This window comes from Mesocricetus auratus, unplaced genomic scaffold (assembly GCF_017639785.1).
Source record: "Mesocricetus auratus isolate SY011 unplaced genomic scaffold, BCM_Maur_2.0 Super-Scaffold_100025, whole genome shotgun sequence".
Taxonomy (NCBI): Eukaryota; Metazoa; Chordata; class Mammalia; order Rodentia; family Cricetidae; genus Mesocricetus; species Mesocricetus auratus.
In genome coordinates, this window is record NW_024429206.1 from 24,592,532 (window position 1) to 24,609,673 (window position 17,142).

Sequence of the window (17,142 nt, forward strand, 5' to 3'; positions counted from 1 at the left end):
GAAGGAAGGATAAACAAGGAAATGGGCAACTTCTGCAACAGGACGGGTTTAATCTGAGAAGACCCTTGGGAAAGCAGGTCGACGCTTACAGACTAGGGGTAGACACAGACTTGGGGGAAGTGGAGATGGGGTTCAGAAACTTCTGTTGCCAGGAGTGATGGAAGAGTAGAAAAGTCAAGAGTCGAAGAGGCAGAGTCGTGAGCAGTGACTGAAGTTGGCCAGGTGATCGCAAACATCTCCAAGGGGGCAAGGGATGTCCAGCATCTAAATAATAATAATAATAATAATAACCCTAGAATGCTGGTTGCTTGGGTTTGGGAAAACTGCCCATTTAAACGAAAGGGAGAAGATTTTCTTTTTTTTTTTAAGATTTATTTATTATATATACAGTGTTCTGGCATGTTTACACCAGATCTCATTACAGATGGTTGTGAGCCACCATGTGGGTGCTGGGAATTGAACTCAAGACCTCCGGAAGAGCAGCCGGTGCTCTTAGCCTCTGAGCCATCTCTCCAGCCCCTGGAGAAGATTTTCAAAATGGTGTGGGTGTGGCCAACAGTGACCTTTATTTCTACAGATCCGTAGATAGAAGGGGGCGGGGTCTGTGGTTCAGGTAGTTTCTTGCTGCTGGATGGCAGCCTCCTCCGGGGGAAGTCTCTTGTACTGGGACTCTCGAAGCAGAAGGATCCTGTCCACGTGCCCTTTGGTAGTGTTCTGAATGAAAGAACTCATTCGCTGGGATACAAAGTGAGTCAAGCAGTTAAGAAGACACGGTCCAAAAATGAGCAGAAACAGGATAAAGAGAATGGGTCCTATGAAGGATGTCAACCAGGAGGGCAGCCAGTATCCCAGCTCCAGCCCCTGGATCCAAGAGCTGGACGTTGGGCGGAGTTCGGATGCTCTTTCTCGAAGTTTCCTTGCTGCATCCCGGACTACTCCGGACTGGTTTACATAGAAGCAGCACTCTTCGCGGAGGAAGAGGCAGGTGCCCCCTTTCTCGGCGGTGATGAGGTCCAGAGCCCTACGGTTTTGGAGAACGACCCCCGCCAGCGAGTCTATTTGGTCCTGGAGGGTGATAACGGAGGTGGCTATTTCGTCTAGGCTGTCCGAGAGAGCCTTCGAAAGCTGTTGGAAGTAGATGGTTGAGGTGGTGATGCCAGCGATGCTCAACCCGAGGGCGGAAGTAATGCCCAGGCCCGCAAGAAGGGGGAGGAGGTGAAAGGCTCTCTTCCGGCGAGAAGTGGAGACCCAGGAGGGAATTGTAGCAAAAAGGGGGACAGTTACGGTTTGGTTACTGGGAAGGAGTTCAATGTCTGGGTATTGGAAGACAAGGGTGCAGACACCCGACCAATTGGCCGGGAGACAGACGTACGTCGAGCTTCCGCAGAGGAAGAAGACTCCCGAGGAGTTGAGACAAAAGGAGTACGTTAAGGAGAGAAGGTGTGAGAAGATGTTTGGAGTGATGACCCCGTTTTCCTGGACAGTGGATTCATATTCCCAGACTGAATATTGTCCAGAGAGGGCTGCCCCCATGAGGGGCTGATACTGAAAGAGTGGATAGGGATCTTTATGTCCCTGGAGTTTAATCTTGAAGTACGTGGTGTCCACAGACAGGGTGATGGGGTGAGTTGTGTTGTCTGGTTCAAACAGCGTAAGATTATAGCAGGTGCTGGACGGGAAGGAAGGGCACTGCCTCCAGGGCGTGGTTGGGTAGGTGTGACAATGGATGTCGTCTACCAGGCAGGGGTGGTAAGGCTGCCCTGAGGTTAGGGAAGGGGGTCCTGAAAAGCGCAAGGGATTTCTCCACTTAGCGCCTGGCATGGTCATTAGCTGGGCAAATGCGTAGCTGGTGGACAGATCTATGGATTGGTGGTTGGCAGACGGGGAAAGATGAAACGTGTGGTTGCAGAGAGAAGCGGAGAGGTTGCCCACGAAGGTGGCATGCCTTGAGTTCTTGAAGAAACGGGATATACAGAGAGGAGCCTGGGAGTAGAGGAGGGTCTGGGAGGAGAGCGGCCCCCATATGGGGCGCTGGGCGGACTCATAGATGTGATCTCCAGTGTATCTGGAGGAGGTAATTCGGGAGAGTATGGGAAGTATGCCTGTTAAGCTAGTGAGCTGAAGAAGAGCAATGGCCCGTCGGTCAGGATTGACGAAAGAGTCATGCGCAGTTAATGGCTGGAAATTCTGGAGGCGCCTCTCGAGGTCAGAAATAGGGTAAGGGCCGGAGAGGGTCCGGGTTGAGTATGTGATATGAAGTTTCATGGGCGAGTCTGTCCAAGTCGTTAGTGGGGCTGGGATGGCTAGAGATCGCTGGGTTTGGATGGACAAGCAGACCCAGCAGCTGGAAGACAAGGAGGAGTTAGCGTCCTTGAGTAAGCGGTGGGAGAGGTTTATGAGGGGCATCCAGCTCTCAGAATAGGCGGAGGAGTGAGAAAAGAGGAGGAGACAGAGAACCCAAGGGCGAATCATGGCTCTTCAGGGGTGGCTGGCGGTGGCGGAGGGCACAGAGACCTGAGGACTCGTAAGTCCAGCCCGTCTGTCACTTAGTGCAGGAGCGGCTGAAGTCAGGCAATCTCCAGGTTGGGAGGGTTTTGCTTATGGAGGTCAGATCTGTGAGAGCAGAAACACAAACAGGGGAGGGTTAGAAGCCTTAGATCAGGGCCTGGAGCCAGATTCCCTTCACTTTGGCTTCTGTCACAACCCCCGAGTGTGGCCTTGGGCTACCTTGTGGCTACTGTGGCCTGATAGTGGCCTGGTTGAGTTTGTAGATTAATTTGCAATTAATTATAGGTGTCTCCTGTGGCATAAGAGAGCCCCTCTCTTGCCAAATGAAGGCATGAGAATGGAGGGCGTGATGAGTGTATTTGGAGTCAGTGTAGACACCACCAGCCTTTTGATTTTGTGCCAGTGTCAGGACCCTGGTAAAGGTGATGGCCTCTGCCTGCCTTGAGGTGATGTTGGGGACAGGGGCTCAAAGGTGGTCAATGGTATAGCCTTAAAGAGTGCCAATTATGGGGTCCTCAGCAATAGGATATTAGGGTTGGGGTTAGGGTTAGAAAGTAGCAAGGAGCCAGAGGGATCAATGAAAGAATGGGGGTCCCCTGTAGGGCTAAAGTCTACAGGGGGAAAGTGGGCAGATTAAGAGTTTCATAACAGCCGGGCGTTGGTGGCGCACGCCTTTAATTCCAGCACTCTGGAGACAGAGGCAGGCGGATCTCTGAGTTGGAGGCCAGCCTGGTTTACAGGACAACCAAGACTACAGCGAGAAACCCTGTCTCAAAAACCCAAAAATAAATAAAACAAACAACAGTTTATCTATCTGTTAAATGCAGGAGAAGAGAACAGGGAGCTCAAGGAGATTGTGGAGGTGGAGACAGTAATAGGTGGGTAAATGGTAATTTGAGAGCTTCTGTTGTTAACGGGAGGCACCCCAAGGGTTTTCAAGGAAGAAGGGCAGCCCTGGACCACCAAGTCGAACCCCTTATATAGACACACAGTCTCCATGACCCTGGCTGAGGACACCTAGGGCTGAGCTAAGGATGAAGGTACAAAGCGAGGTTTGGAGGGGTGTGGATGTCCTGAGGCAGGAGCAGTGGTACAGGCCTCTGAGCACAGAGAATGAGCTTGAGGAGGTTGTGGGGGGCAGAGGCTCTGTGAGAGGACCACCAGAAGCCTGGCTTACTGAGACCCCGAAGTTGGAGACCCAGATACAAAAGTAATAACCCGCTAGGCCCAGAAAGGAGGCAGGGTTTCGTGTAGCTTGGGGTTAGGGGATGGGTGCCTTTGTTTAGAGCTTTGCAGCTTTGGGGTACCCCATGGGAAGAGGAGGTTACAAGGAAGCCAAGATATGTGGCTTGGGGAGAGGCTACCTGAGCCTTGGAGGGGAACACTCAGCATCCCTGGTCAGTCACAAGAGCGGAGAGAACAGAAGTGTTGTCATTTGAAGATGCTCAGAGTGAGGCTGGGGCTTCGAAGGTCAGGACAAGGTTTGGGGACCACTGGGCAGACAGGAGTTACTAATTAAGACTAATTAGGCATACGTCCTGAACTTTCCAGTAGGGGACATCTGGCATTTGGATTGCCAGGATGGGATGCCATGGGGAGTTAGTGGGGGGTAAAATGGAGGCTTTCCGGTAGCTGATGATCACAAGTTACATCCCTGAGTTCCTTTGGAGTGAGTGGATACTGAGCCTAACAAATAAAGGCAGAAAGGGTTTTGTTGTTGTTGGTTTTGTTTCTTGAGACAGGGTTTCTGTGTAGCCTTGGCTGACCTGGAACTCGCTCTGTAGACCAGGCTGACCTCAAACTCACAGAGATCGGCCTGCCTCTGCCTCCCAAGAGCTGGGTCTAAAGGCGTGTGCCACCACTGCCCAGCAGAAAGGTCCTTCTTAAATTAGGATCATGTGGGGTAGCAATTGTGGGGGCGGTGGCTCTGATCTGAGGCGAATGGACAGGACAGCAGTGTGAGAGCAGGCCAATACTAAGAGTCCTCAGGAGGGGTTGGATCTGGGTGACATAGTCACAGAGAGGAGGCTTTGTGAAAGAATGACAATGGTGTCGCAGAACTCATCTAGAATGCCACCTCCCAAGGGAGGAATTGGGCAACCAGGAGTGACCAGGAAGGAATGGGGAAAGGAATGCCCAAATAGCCTGCAGTGCTGGTCTGTGCTGCTTAGATTTCATAGGCATGTCCTCCCCTCCCTTGGGAGGGGGAGGGAACTCATGTTGGGGTCCGGCCCAGTTCTGGTGAAACTGAATAAGCAGCCCTCCCCCAGTCCAATAAACACGATGTAATCACAGGTTACCTAGGGTCCACTGAGGGTGATAGGTGGGGGCGATGACCCCTGATCCCAGTCAGTAGTAATCAATCCCGGAGAGCTTGCCAAGCTGGAGTCCAGGCTCACATCGATTATGGGGACCTGATATAGAAAGAAGAGCGCTCTGGGCAGCTAGAGCTAAACGCAATCTGGTTGGGGTATCTTTTCTCCCCACATGGGGCAGGGGGGCAAAGTGGCTGGCGCAGGATGGGACAGGCTCTCAGAGGTGTGAGAGTCAGTCTCCAATTTTGAAGCTTCTCATATCAGATGCCCCACCCCAGCATCTGATATGAAAGGATGGGGAGCCAAAAGTTTCCAATGCCAGGAGTGGGGTGTTGAGTGGTAAGAGAATGTATGTTAGGGTGGGCATGGTGGCACACACCTTTAACCCATACACTTGGGAGGCAAAAGCACAAGGTAGCTCTCTGTGAGGTCCAGGCTAGCTGGGTCTATCTAGTGAGCTCCTCCAGATTCCAGGATACACAGTGAGACCCTGTTTCAAAAAAAAAACCAAAAAACAAAACCCAGCATGTCAGGTGGTCATAAGCGCCTCTTATGACCACTTGTTCTCAGTTGGTACTGGGAGGAATCGAGGAGAACAAGCCTGGATTAATGCAGATTAGTGTAGTTTTGGGTACTATCATTAATTCACCAAAAAATTCAAGACAACAGTGACCCAAGTACCTCTTCCTTGCAAGAATTCTTGCCAGGCACAGTGGCTCATGTGTTTAAATCCCAGCACTTAGGAGGCAGAAGCAGGCAGAGCTCCATGAGTTCAAGGCCAGCCTGGTCTACACAGCGAGCTCCAAGCCTGCTGGACTACATAGTGAGACCCTGTCTCAAACAAAGCAAAACAAAAGGAATTAGTTCCCTAGGGAGTCATAAATAACATCTTGCTCTTCATAAGATCCCAATGGCAGGGCTGGAAAGTTGGCTCAATGATTAAGAGTAAGAATTTGTTGTTCTTGCAAAGGACCCAGGTTCGATTCCCAGAACCCACATGGGGGCTCACAACCTCCACACATGTATTTGATGTATAGATGTACATGTACACAAAATGCTCACATACACAAAATAATACAAGTAAATCTTAAAAAAAATCAACCAATGACCAACCAACATATGATTCCACCAAAGGTGTCATTGGAGGAACCAGTAAGTGTTTTGGGGCTTACCTTCAGAGCATGGGTGACCCCCAAAGCAACTGCCCTGGGAAGCTTGGTCCAGCATGGATGATGGCTTCTACATGGCCTCATGGACTGAGCTTCTTCAGTTAATTCTCCCCAGTTTATATACTCTAACGTGTCCTTAGACAACACCTCTAGGCTGTATATAATTAGAGCATAGTTCTGTGGAAGGAATGGTTGGAATCTCAGGTAAGGGTCCAATGGTCCTCCCACCCCCTCCTTCTAAAAGGCAATGCGAAGAGTCAACAGGACCAGAAGTGAACAGGAGTTTCCAAAAGAAACTGCATCTCACCCTGAACCTTCTGCTGGACTGATCAGCTGTTAGGTTTGTGGTGATGCAGGAATGTTGTAGGCCAGAGCTTAATTAAAATTTCCTTGGGCTATCTTTAGCCCTCTTTTTTTTTTTTTTTCTTTTTTTTAGCCATTCCTTTCCCTGCTCTATACCTGATCTAACATTCTTGTGACTATCAGGTGAGGCGGTTTTAAAATGTATTAGCTTGGCAGGCAACTGGCTTGCTCAACCCAAAAGCACAGGGTGATTTCAGATAGCACTTGAAGCCATTAGAAGAGGATTCCCAGCTTTGCTGTATTCGGTCACTCTAATGTTTCCACCAACGTAACTGAAACAAAAATGTATCAGAGCTGGAGAGATGGCTAAGTAGTTAAGAGCACTTAATGTCGGGAGGCAGAGGCAGGTGGAGCTTGAGACCAGCATGGTCTACAGAGATCAAGTTCCAGGACAGCCAGGGCTACGCGGAGAAACACTGTCTCAGAAAACAACAACAACAAAGAGCCCTTGATGCTCTCACAACTGCTTATAACTCCAGTCCCAGAGGGATCTGATGCCCCCTTCCGGTGTCTGTAGACACCAGGCAGTCACTTGGCGCACGTACATACATGCAGACAAACACTCAAATACATAAAATAAAAAATAAATCCTTAATGATAGAAGTGTTTTGGTCTGTGACTTCCTTTGCTTTATCCCTATAAAAACTTAATGAGAGTGAGGTGATGTGGGTGTCCTTCGGTATGCTGTGAATATATATTTCTCTTATTGGTTGATGAATAAAGCCATTTCGGCTAATGGACAGACAGGGTTTAGCCTGGCAGGAAATCCAAACAGGGATGGAGAAAGGGAGTAGGCAAAGTCAGGGAGATGCCGTGTAGCTGCCCAGGAAGCAAGAGACCCGGGCATCATGGGTAAGCCAAGACCACGTGGAGATACACAGATTAATAGAAGTGGGTTAATAATTGAGAGACCTAGCCAGCCAGGTGTTAATGGCACACGCCTTTAATTCCAGCACTTGGGAGGCAGAGGTAAGCAGATCTCTGTGAGTTCAAGGCCAGCCTAGTCTGCAGAGCGAGTTCCAGGACAGGCTCCAAAGCAATAGAGAGGGAAGGAGAGAGAGAGAGAGAGAGAGAGAGAGAGAGAGAGAGAGAGAGAGAGAGAGAGAGAGAGAGAGAGAGAGCGAGCTAGTCAATAAGAAGCCTGAGCCATTGGCCAAACAGTTTATAATTAATATACACCTCTGTGTGATTATTTGGGACTGAACGTCTACAGGACAGGGGCGGGACAGAAACTTCTGTCTACAGAAGAGGGCTCCTATTCAAGCTGCTGTTGTCTTGGAAACAAAGTCCTTTTTACAGCTTTTAATTAGTTATTTGTGTACGTGTATGTGTCTAAATGTATGCCACTGTGCTGAGAACCAAATTTGGGTCCTCTGTAAGAGCAGCAAGTACTCTTAACCACTGAGCCAAGTCTCCCGCCCCTTAATTTTATTTTATTTTACTTTTACATTTTTGTGAGAGCCTCATGTAACTCAGATTGGCCTGGAACTCTCTATGTAGTCAAGAGTGACTGAATTCCTGATCCTCCTGCCTCTGCCTCCTGAGTGCTAGGATTACAGGCATGTGTCACCATGGTCAGCCATTTTTGGCTTGTGTTTTTTTAGACAGTCTTCCCATGTAGTCCAGGCTAGTTTTGAAGTCTCAGTAAACCTCCAGTCTCAACTTCTCCAGTTACTGGGATTACAAGTATGAGTCACCACACCTGGCTGACAAACAGAAAACTGATTTCCCATTATATGAATGATAGGAAGGAAAGCAGGGTTTTTTTGGAGGGGGGGTTTGCTTTTGTTTGTGTTTGTTTTTTTGAGAGGAGTGTAGTGGCTGACACTTGTAGTCCCAGCATATGAGAGGCAAAGGCTTGCCTGAGCTCCAGAGGTGACTCAAGACCACCACTGAGACTCTGTCTCAGTTGGAGTGTGATTCAGTGGTAGAGCACCTGCCTAGAATCCCCCAGTGAAGGGCTGGGGTGTGGCTTAGTGGTAGAGCACTTGCCTAGAATCCCCCCAGTGAGGGGCTGGGGTGTGTCTCAGTATCAGAGTATCTGCCTAGAATGCCCCAGTGACAGGCTAGGGGTGTGATTCAACTGCAGAGTATTTATCTAATACGTACAAAGCCTTGGGTTCTAACCACACTACCCTAGAAAAAGAAAAAAGACAGCATGTTGGAAATAGGCTAAGGCCTGGGAACATCTATATCCAAGGTCCTCTTTTATGAAATAGGAAACTAAGGGTCTGGCCTCCTCAGGTGGGCTGCTGTGCTGGTAGTCTCACATCAACTTGACACATACTAGAGTCATCTGAAAGGAGGGAACCTCAATTGAGAAACGCCTCCATAAGAGCCAGCTGTAGGGCGTTTTCTTAATTAGTGATTGATGGGGGAGGGACCAGTCCCTTTTGGGCTGGTGGTCCTGGGTTCTATAAGAAAGCAGGCTGAGCAAGCCAGTAAGCAGCTCCCCTCCATGGCCTCTGCAGCAGCTCCTGCCTCCATGTTCCTGCCATATTTGAGTTCCTGTCCTGACTTCCTTAGATGATAAGTGTGATGTGGAGGTATAAGCCAAATAAACCCTTCCCTCCTTGCTTTTTTTAAATTGGTTTTTCGAGACAGGGTTTCTCTCTGTAACAGTCCTGATTGTCCTGGAACTCACTCTGTAGAACAGGCTGTCCTGGAACTCGCTCTGTAGAAGAGGCTGGCCTGGAACTCACAGAGATCTGAGTGCTGGGACTAAAGGCATTCGCCACCCTGCCTGACCCCAGCTTGCTTGCTGGTGTTTCATTGCAGCAATAGAAACCTTAACTAGCTGGGCATTGGTGGCACATGCCTTTAGTCCCAGCACTCGGGAGGCAGAGGCAGGCGGATCTCTGTGAGTTCCAGGCTAGCCTGGTCTACAGATCTAGTTCCAGGAAAGCCAGACCTACACAGAGAAACCCTGTCTCAGACAAACCAAAGCAAGAAAATAAAACAAAACGAAAAAGCAAAGATAGGGAAGCCCCAGTCAGATCGGCTTTCTAGACTAGAACAGCTCAAGTGCAATGTGATGATGGTGGACAGGGGCCCTGTAGGGACCAGTGCTCACAGGCTGAGCGAACTCTGTAGGGACCAGTGCTCACAGGCTGCGCGAACCCTGTAGGGACCAGTGCTCACAGGCTGAGCGAACTCTGTAGGGACCAGTGCTCACAGGCTGAGCGAACTCTGTAGGGACCAGTGCTCACAGGCTGCGCGAACCCTGTAGGGACCAGTGCTCACAGGCTGCGCGAACCCTGTAGGGACCAGTGCTCACAGGCTGCGCGAACCCTGTAGGGACCAGTGCTCACAGGCTGCGCGAACCCTGTAGGGACCAGTGCTCACAGGCTGCGCGAACCCTGTAGGGACCAGTGCTCACAGGCTGCGCGAACCCTGTAGGGACCAGTGCTCACAGGCTGCGCGAACCCTGTAGGGACCAGTGCTCACAGGCTGAGCGAACCCTGTAGGGACCAGTGCTCACAGGCTGAGCGAACCCTGTAGGGACCAGTGCTCACAGGCTGAGCGAACCCTGTAGGGACCAGTGCTCACAGGCTGCGCGAACCCTGTAGGGACCAGTGCTCACAGGCTGAGCGAACCCTGTAGGGACCAGTGCTCACAGGCTGCGCGAACCCTGTAGGGACCAGTGCTCACAGGCTGCGCGAACCCTGTAGGGACCAGTGCTCACAGGCTGCGCGAACCCTGTAGGGACCAGTGCTCACAGGCTGCGCGAACCCTGTAGGGACCAGTGCTCACAGGCTGCGCGAACCCTGTAGGGACCAGTGCTCACAGGCTGCGCGAACCCTGTAGGGACCAGTGCTCACAGGCTGCGCGAACCCTGTAGGGACCAGTGCTCACAGGCTGCGCGAACCCTGTAGGGACCAGTGCTCACAGGCTGCGCGAACCCTGTAGGGACCAGTGCTCACAGGCTGCGCGAACCCTGTAGGGACCAGTGCTCACAGGCTGCGCGAACCCTGTAGGGACCAGTGCTCACAGGCTGCGCGAACCCTGTAGGGACCAGTGCTCACAGGCTGCGCGAACCCTGTAGGGACCAGTGCTCACAGGCTGCGCGAACCCTGTAGGGACCAGTGCTCACAGGCTGCGCGAACCCTGTAGGGACCAGTGCTCACAGGCTGCGCGAACCCTGTAGGGACCAGTGCTCACAGGCTGCGCGAACCCTGTAGGGACCAGTGCTCACAGGCTGCGCGAACCCTGTAGGGACCAGTGCTCACAGGCTGCGCGAACCCTGTAGGGACCAGTGCTCACAGGCTGCGCGAACCCTGTAGGGACCAGTGCTCACAGGCTGCGCGAACCCTGTAGGGACCAGTGCTCACAGGCTGCGCGAACCCTGTAGGGACCAGTGCTCACAGGCTGCGCGAACCCTGTAGGGACCAGTGCTCACAGGCTGCGCGAACCCTGTAGGGACCAGTGCTCACAGGCTGCGCGAACCCTGTAGGGACCAGTGCTCACAGGCTGCGCGAACCCTGTAGGGACCAGTGCTCACAGGCTGCGCGAACCCTGTAGGGACCAGTGCTCACAGGCTGCGCGAACCCTGTAGGGACCAGTGCTCACAGGCTGCGCGAACCCTGTAGGGACCAGTGCTCACAGGCTGCGCGAACCCTGTAGGGACCAGTGCTCACAGGCTGCGCGAACCCTGTAGGGACCAGTGCTCACAGGCTGCGCGAACCCTGTAGGGACCAGTGCTCACAGGCTGCGCGAACCCTGTAGGGACCAGTGCTCACAGGCTGCGCGAACCCTGTAGGGACCAGTGCTCACAGGCTGCGCGAACCCTGTAGGGACCAGTGCTCACAGGCTGCGCGAACCCTGTAGGGACCAGTGCTCACAGGCTGCGCGAACCCTGTAGGGACCAGTGCTCACAGGCTGCGCGAACCCTGTAGGGACCAGTGCTCACAGGCTGCGCGAACCCTGTAGGGACCAGTGCTCACAGGCTGCGCGAACCCTGTAGGGACCAGTGCTCACAGGCTGCGCGAACCCTGTAGGGACCAGTGCTCACAGGCTGCGCGAACCCTGTAGGGACCAGTGCTCACAGGCTGCGCGAACCCTGTAGGGACCAGTGCTCACAGGCTGCGCGAACCCTGTAGGGACCAGTGCTCACAGGCTGCGCGAACCCTGTAGGGACCAGTGCTCACAGGCTGCGCGAACCCTGTAGGGACCAGTGCTCACAGGCTGCGCGAACTCTGGACCCTGCCAATGGCCTGGTGGCCAGCAGCACCAGCAGTAGCAATGCCTCCTAGAAAATGTATGTGTCAGGGCTGGAGAGGTGGCTCTGAGGTTAAGAGCACTGGCTGCTCTTCCAGAGGACCTGAGCTCAATTCCCAGCAACCACGTGGCTGCTCTTGCCAACCATCTGTAATGAGATCTGGTGCCCTCTTCTATCCTTTGGGGATACATGCGGACAGAGCACTGTATACACAATAAGTAAATAAAGGGGCTTCTTCCCCTCCAAACACACCGCGGACGGGTGTTCAAGTTCAGATCTGCCTTCCCGCTGCACTGCAGAGTGGACAGGCTGCTGTGACTGAGGGCGGGGCAGGTACAGAGGGCACCGCCAGGGCCTCAGCAGGAGACCACAGGACTGCAAGGAATAGTGATGAATCTTGTTTACCCAGGAAGCCTCTCGCATGGTGGCTATCCCAAGACTTCTGCCTTCTCTGTCCTGCCCTCTAACCAGCCTCAGGCTGTGGGCACTGGGGCCTCCCGGTCCTCACCTCTGCTGAAATGGGCCAACTCTCCAGAACCTCGCCCCCTCCCCATCCTGTGTGTGCCTTAGGCCGCAGCCCTTACCCCACTGCATGGTTTAGTCCCCCTCTGTGACAAATGGGGACATGGCAGCACCTCCCCCAACAGGAATCTGGGGCGACAAAGCGAGATAACCTTTTGTTGTTGTTGTTCTAGAACTTTTCATATACTGACAACCTGGTAAGTTGTAAGTAGCATCACGCTCCCCACCCTATCCTCATTGCCCCCCATGCTCCACAACCTGAATTCCACCTGCTGAAGTTTTAATTACCTACAGCCAACTACCATAGTCCCAGAGAATTGAAATGGAAACTTCTAGAAATTACAAACATGTAACCTCATAATTTAGTAGGTAGAGACAGGAAAAGTGAAAATTTGAGGTCAACTTGAGCTATTTCTGTGCCGTTTTAAGTAGCATGATGGGATATTTTGCAGTCCCTGTCTAACCATCCATCTTATCTGGGTTGTGAATTATCCCTTTGTTGAGTGTTTCCATGGTGTATAACCTACCCTCCTGTTAAGTCTAACTGACTAAGCCTTCATATCCTATTGACTGATGTGCAGGGTTTCTACACTGTATACACAACCCTGTTAGGAACCTCAGTTATCAAGTGAATGGCTACCTAATGTCTCTGATATGTTAGCCCCCCAGGAAAGAAAAAAAGCTAGGGGTCCACCCAGATTGGTGACAGGTCCCAAGTACCCACCAATTATTTGCATAGCCTTGCTCTGAGACAGGGACCACACTGTAGCACTTGTGTCCTGAGGTAGGGTGGGAGGGGTAACACTATCAGTACACAAATGGGTGTACTTGAAGTGGGGGATCTGGTCTCTGTTCCAGAGAGAGAGAGAGAGAGAGAGAGAGAGAGAGAGAGAGAGAGAGAGAGAGAGAGAGAGAGAGTGCATAGACAGCTTCAGACCAACAGAGGGCAGACTGGGGTAGCCAGTGAGGGGGTACTTAGACTCTAGGAAAATCCAGGTCTCTGAAGTCAGTGGACCACAAGCTCAGGAGCCCTCACTTGCCAACGAAATTTACTTTCACTGTGCCTTGAACTCTGTCTTTTACTTCTTTAATTTGTGGAGGAGAAGAACTTGAGCCTTGAACTGCAACATATCCACACAGTATGTGCTACCCTCCTGCTAGTCATTCTGTGGGTGTCTATTATCAGACCCACTGCCTCGGTACCATAGTGTTTCGTTTTATTGTTAATCTCTGCAGTGCTTAATTTATAAATTACCCCAAGGTATGTATTTTTTTAAAAAGGATATATGGGGTGTCTTAGTTAAGGCTTCTATTGCTGTGAAGAGACACCCTGACCGTGACAACTCGAATAAAGGAAAACGTTTAATTGGGGCGGCTTACACTTTCAGAGGTTTAGTCCATTGTCATCGTGGGGTGACACGGTGGTGTGCAGGCAGGCACCCTGCTGGAGGAGAGTCCTACATCTCTACTCAAGGCAACAACGGGAAGTGGCCTGCTTCGCTGGGTATGGCTTGAGCATATAAGAGACCTCAAGCCCGCCTGCACAGTGACACACTTCCTCCAACAAGGCCACACCTCCTAACGGTGCCACGCCCTTGGGGCTATTTTCTTCCAAACCACCACACCACGGGGTTTGGTGTGACTCTTAGAAAGTAACAAAGGACAAAAGAGTATGCGTTAGTTAAAAACAACAACAGAACTTAAGCGGGGAAGGGTTTATCTTGGTCTGGTTTGAGGGCAAACAGCCCATCACCGCACAAAAATTGCAGGAACACGAGGCCGGGTCCCATCACCGTGCAGTCAGGAAGCAAAGAGAGACTACTGCTGGTGCTACATGACTCACTTTCTCCTCTTCGTTCAGTTCGGGACCTCATCCCGAGATGCTGCTCAAACTCAGTGTGAGCCTTCTTACCCCCATGAATTCAGTCCGGAAGCCCCCTCGCAGACAAGCCCAGAGTTCTCTCCGGGTGATTCTAGCCTTGTCAAGCTGGCAATCAGGATGGTGTCTGTGTAGGAGATGATGACGGCAGGAGGTCTCAGGGATGCAGTGACCACTGCTCTCCCTGAGCCAGGACTGCCAGGGACAAATTAGTTTCAGAGAGCGGAAGTGAGGCTCCAGCCAGGCTGGGCTCCCTGGGAGAGTGTCTGCACATTCCAGGAGCCCACACAGCTGGAACCAGGCTGGCTCAGGCCCTCTATGGAGCAACACCCACACGATTGATTCATCACCCCCAGCCCTGACAGCTACATCCTCTTAGTTTGCCCAGGCAGGCTCCATGCTGACCCCCTGCCCCCTACACCCCCCCAACCCATCCCCCTTCCCCGTGTACCACCTTTCCCTCCTCCCCTTATAGCCCACAGCCTGCAGGACACGAAGGGAGGGCCGGTCAAGTACAGGGCTTCCAACAGTCCCTAGTGCCTCTCTCCTCCCCTAAACCAAGAACACTCTCTCTCTCTCTCTCTCTCTCTCTCTCTCTCTCTCTCTCTCTCTCTCTCTCTCTCTCTCTCTCTCTCTCTCTCTCTCTCTCTCTCTCCCCCCAGGGGGTGGGGGGAAACACGAAGCCTGGGCCACAGCAGGCCAGATTCTAGCACATTCCCAGATGGTCCTTTTAAAGCTGGGAACTTCCTGTTTTGTTTCCCATCCACATTTGTTATTTTTTTAAATTTGAGTCAGGCCTGGTCTACAAAATGAGCTCCAGGACAGCCAAGACTGTTACACAGAGAAACCCTGTCTCAAAAAAAAAAAAAAATCAAAACAAAAATTTGAATCAGAGTTACAGTTTGTAGCCAAGGCTGGCCTGGTATTCTCTCTATAATCCAGACTAGCTTGGAACTGGAAGCCTCAGCTCTCCAGATTGCTGGGATTACAGGCATTAACCACCATGCCTACCAATTCCGATAATGTTTCTAAATCATGATTTCCCTTCCCATAAAACAACAACAGCAAAAAGTTCCATGGTACCAACTCTGTGAGGCCACTTTGAAAATGAGGGACATCTGGAATACTTTTATTTGAACCAAAATTAAAATTGAAACCAGGGATGGATCGATGGCTGGGCAGAGCATGTGCTGCTCTTGCAGAGGACCTGAATTGAGTTCCCAGCACCCAGGTCTGGCAGCTCACAGCTGCCTGTGATTCCAGCTCAAGGGCATACAACGCCCTTTTCTGTCCTCTGTGGGTGCGTGCACTCACTTGGCACACACACACACACACACACTCACACTCACACAAACATAAAAGTAAAATAAATCTTTTTTAAAAAGTAGGGCATGGTAGCATACATATAATCCAATTACTCAGCAAACAGAAACTGGAAGATCATGAGTTCAAAGCCAGCCTGGGCTTTATTGAGATCCTGTCTCAAAAAAGAGGGGAGGAGGCAAGGACACATGTAATTCTACCACTTAGGTGAAGGCAGGAAATTCAGGAGTTCAGGATCATCCACAGCTACATAGTGAGTTCAGGGTCAGCCTGGGCTACATGAGACTCTCTCAAAGTAAATAAATAAATAAAATGAAAATTGTGCTTGTGGGTGATGAGGTGGCTCAGCAGATAAAGGAATCTGCCGCCAACCCTGGCCGCCTGAGTTCCATCCCTGGGACCCACAAGCTGTCCTGTGCCCTCCACTTGAGTGCCAAGTCTCAAGTTCACAGGAACACACACTAAATAAATAAACAATCCCCATAAACTGCCAGGCCACGGCCAGCCCTTGCCCTCTGACCCTGCATTTCCTCTGCCTTGGGAAAAATGACCTCCTCCCTACATATCCCCCACCACCCTCTAGCTACACAATGTTCTGACTTGATTATACTATTTCAGAACAATTAATAAAAGCCTTGGTAGCCGGGCGTTGGTGGCGCACGCCTTTAATCCCAGCACTCGGGAGGCAGAGGCAGGCGGATCTCTGTAAATTCGAGACCAGCCTGGACTACCAAGTGAGTTCCAGGACAGCCTCCAAAGCCACAGAGAAACTCTGTCTCGAAAAACCAAAACTAAACTAAACTAAAATATAAAAGCCTTTGGTGTGTGTGTGTCCAACTTGTAATCTCAGCACTTGGGAAGCTGAGGCAGGAGGATTGCCTCAAGTTAGGGTAAATGGGGACTGCCAGGCATAGCGGTTGACATCTTTAGTCCCAGGATTTGGGAGGCAGAGGCAGGTGGGTCTGTGATTGGGAGGCTGCATGGGGAAACTGTATCAATAAAACAAAAGCAAACGTTTTGAGCTGGGCCAGCATTAAGAGCACTGCTTACACCTCCAGATGACCAGAGAATGGTTCCCAGCACCCACATGGCGGCTCACAACCGCCTGTAATCCCCAGCTCCGGGGAATCCCACGCCCTCTTCTGGCCTTCAAAGGCACTGTGCACAAGTGGCACACAGACACCAGGGCAAAACACACACATTAAATAAATATCAAAAAACAAAAAATTTAATAAGGGCTGTGATTGGAGCTCAGTGGGTAGTGTGCTTGTCTACCAGGCAGGAAGCCCTGGGTTCCGCACCAGCACCCCAGACCTGGGAACAAAGGGTGCATGTCTATAATCCCACACCCAGCAGAGATGGAGCAGGAGGATCTGAAGTTCAAGGTCATTTTCAAATCTGAGTTCCAGGTCAGTTTGGACTACATGACACTCAGTCAAAACAACAACAACAAAACAGTTTTAAAAGAATAGGAAAGGACTGGACAGATGGCTCAGAGGTTAAGGGCACTGATTGCTCCTCACGAGGACCAGGGTTCAATTCCCAGCACCCACATGGCAGTTCGCAACTGTCTGTAATTCCAGTTCCAGGGGACCTAACACCCATGGCAAAACTCCAATGCACATAAAAACAAAAAATAGGACTGGTTGGTGGCTGAGCACGACTTTAATCCCAGCACTCGGGAGGCAAAGGCAGGTTAGATCTTTGTGAGTTTGAGGCCAGCCCGGTGTACAGAGAGAGTTCCAGGACAGCCACAGAGAAACCCTGTCTCAAAAAAACATAAGTAAATTTAAAAAAATAGCAAAATTAGCTAAAGGAAAAGAAAACAAGGAAGTTTTGGGTTCC

The 17,142-nt window shown here is 51.2% G+C and overlaps 1 protein-coding gene across 3 annotated transcripts; it reads right to left on the reverse strand.

Moving 5' to 3' along the window:
- Positions 1 to 413: 413 nt before the first annotated feature.
- Positions 414 to 14,193, reverse strand: Syna (syncytin a). Of its 3 annotated transcripts, XM_040731032.1 has the most exons (4): positions 14,008 to 14,193; positions 5,996 to 6,169; positions 4,809 to 4,922; positions 414 to 2,613 (listed from the first exon to the last, which is right to left on the reverse strand). In XM_040731032.1, the coding sequence occupies exon 4, from the start codon at positions 2,470 to 2,472 to the stop codon at positions 610 to 612; it is 1,863 nt and encodes a 620-aa protein (XP_040586966.1). In that variant the 5' UTR covers positions 2,473 to 2,613; positions 4,809 to 4,922; positions 5,996 to 6,169; positions 14,008 to 14,193; the 3' UTR covers positions 414 to 609. The 3 variants fall into 3 exon arrangements, with proteins under 3 accessions (XP_040586966.1, XP_021088778.1, NP_001292320.1); XM_021233119.2 differs by lacking the exons at positions 5,996 to 6,169; positions 14,008 to 14,193 and adding an exon at positions 5,203 to 5,309; NM_001305391.1 differs by lacking the exons at positions 4,809 to 4,922; positions 5,996 to 6,169; positions 14,008 to 14,193 and having other exon boundaries at positions 610 to 2,472.
- Positions 14,194 to 17,142: the final 2,949 nt, after the last annotated feature.

Bases quoted from the DNA above. Each gene is read 5' to 3' on its own strand.
- Syna (XM_040731032.1), bottom strand. From the start codon at position 2,472: ATGATTCGCCCTTGGGTTCTCTGTCTCCTCCTCTTTTCTCACTCCTCC.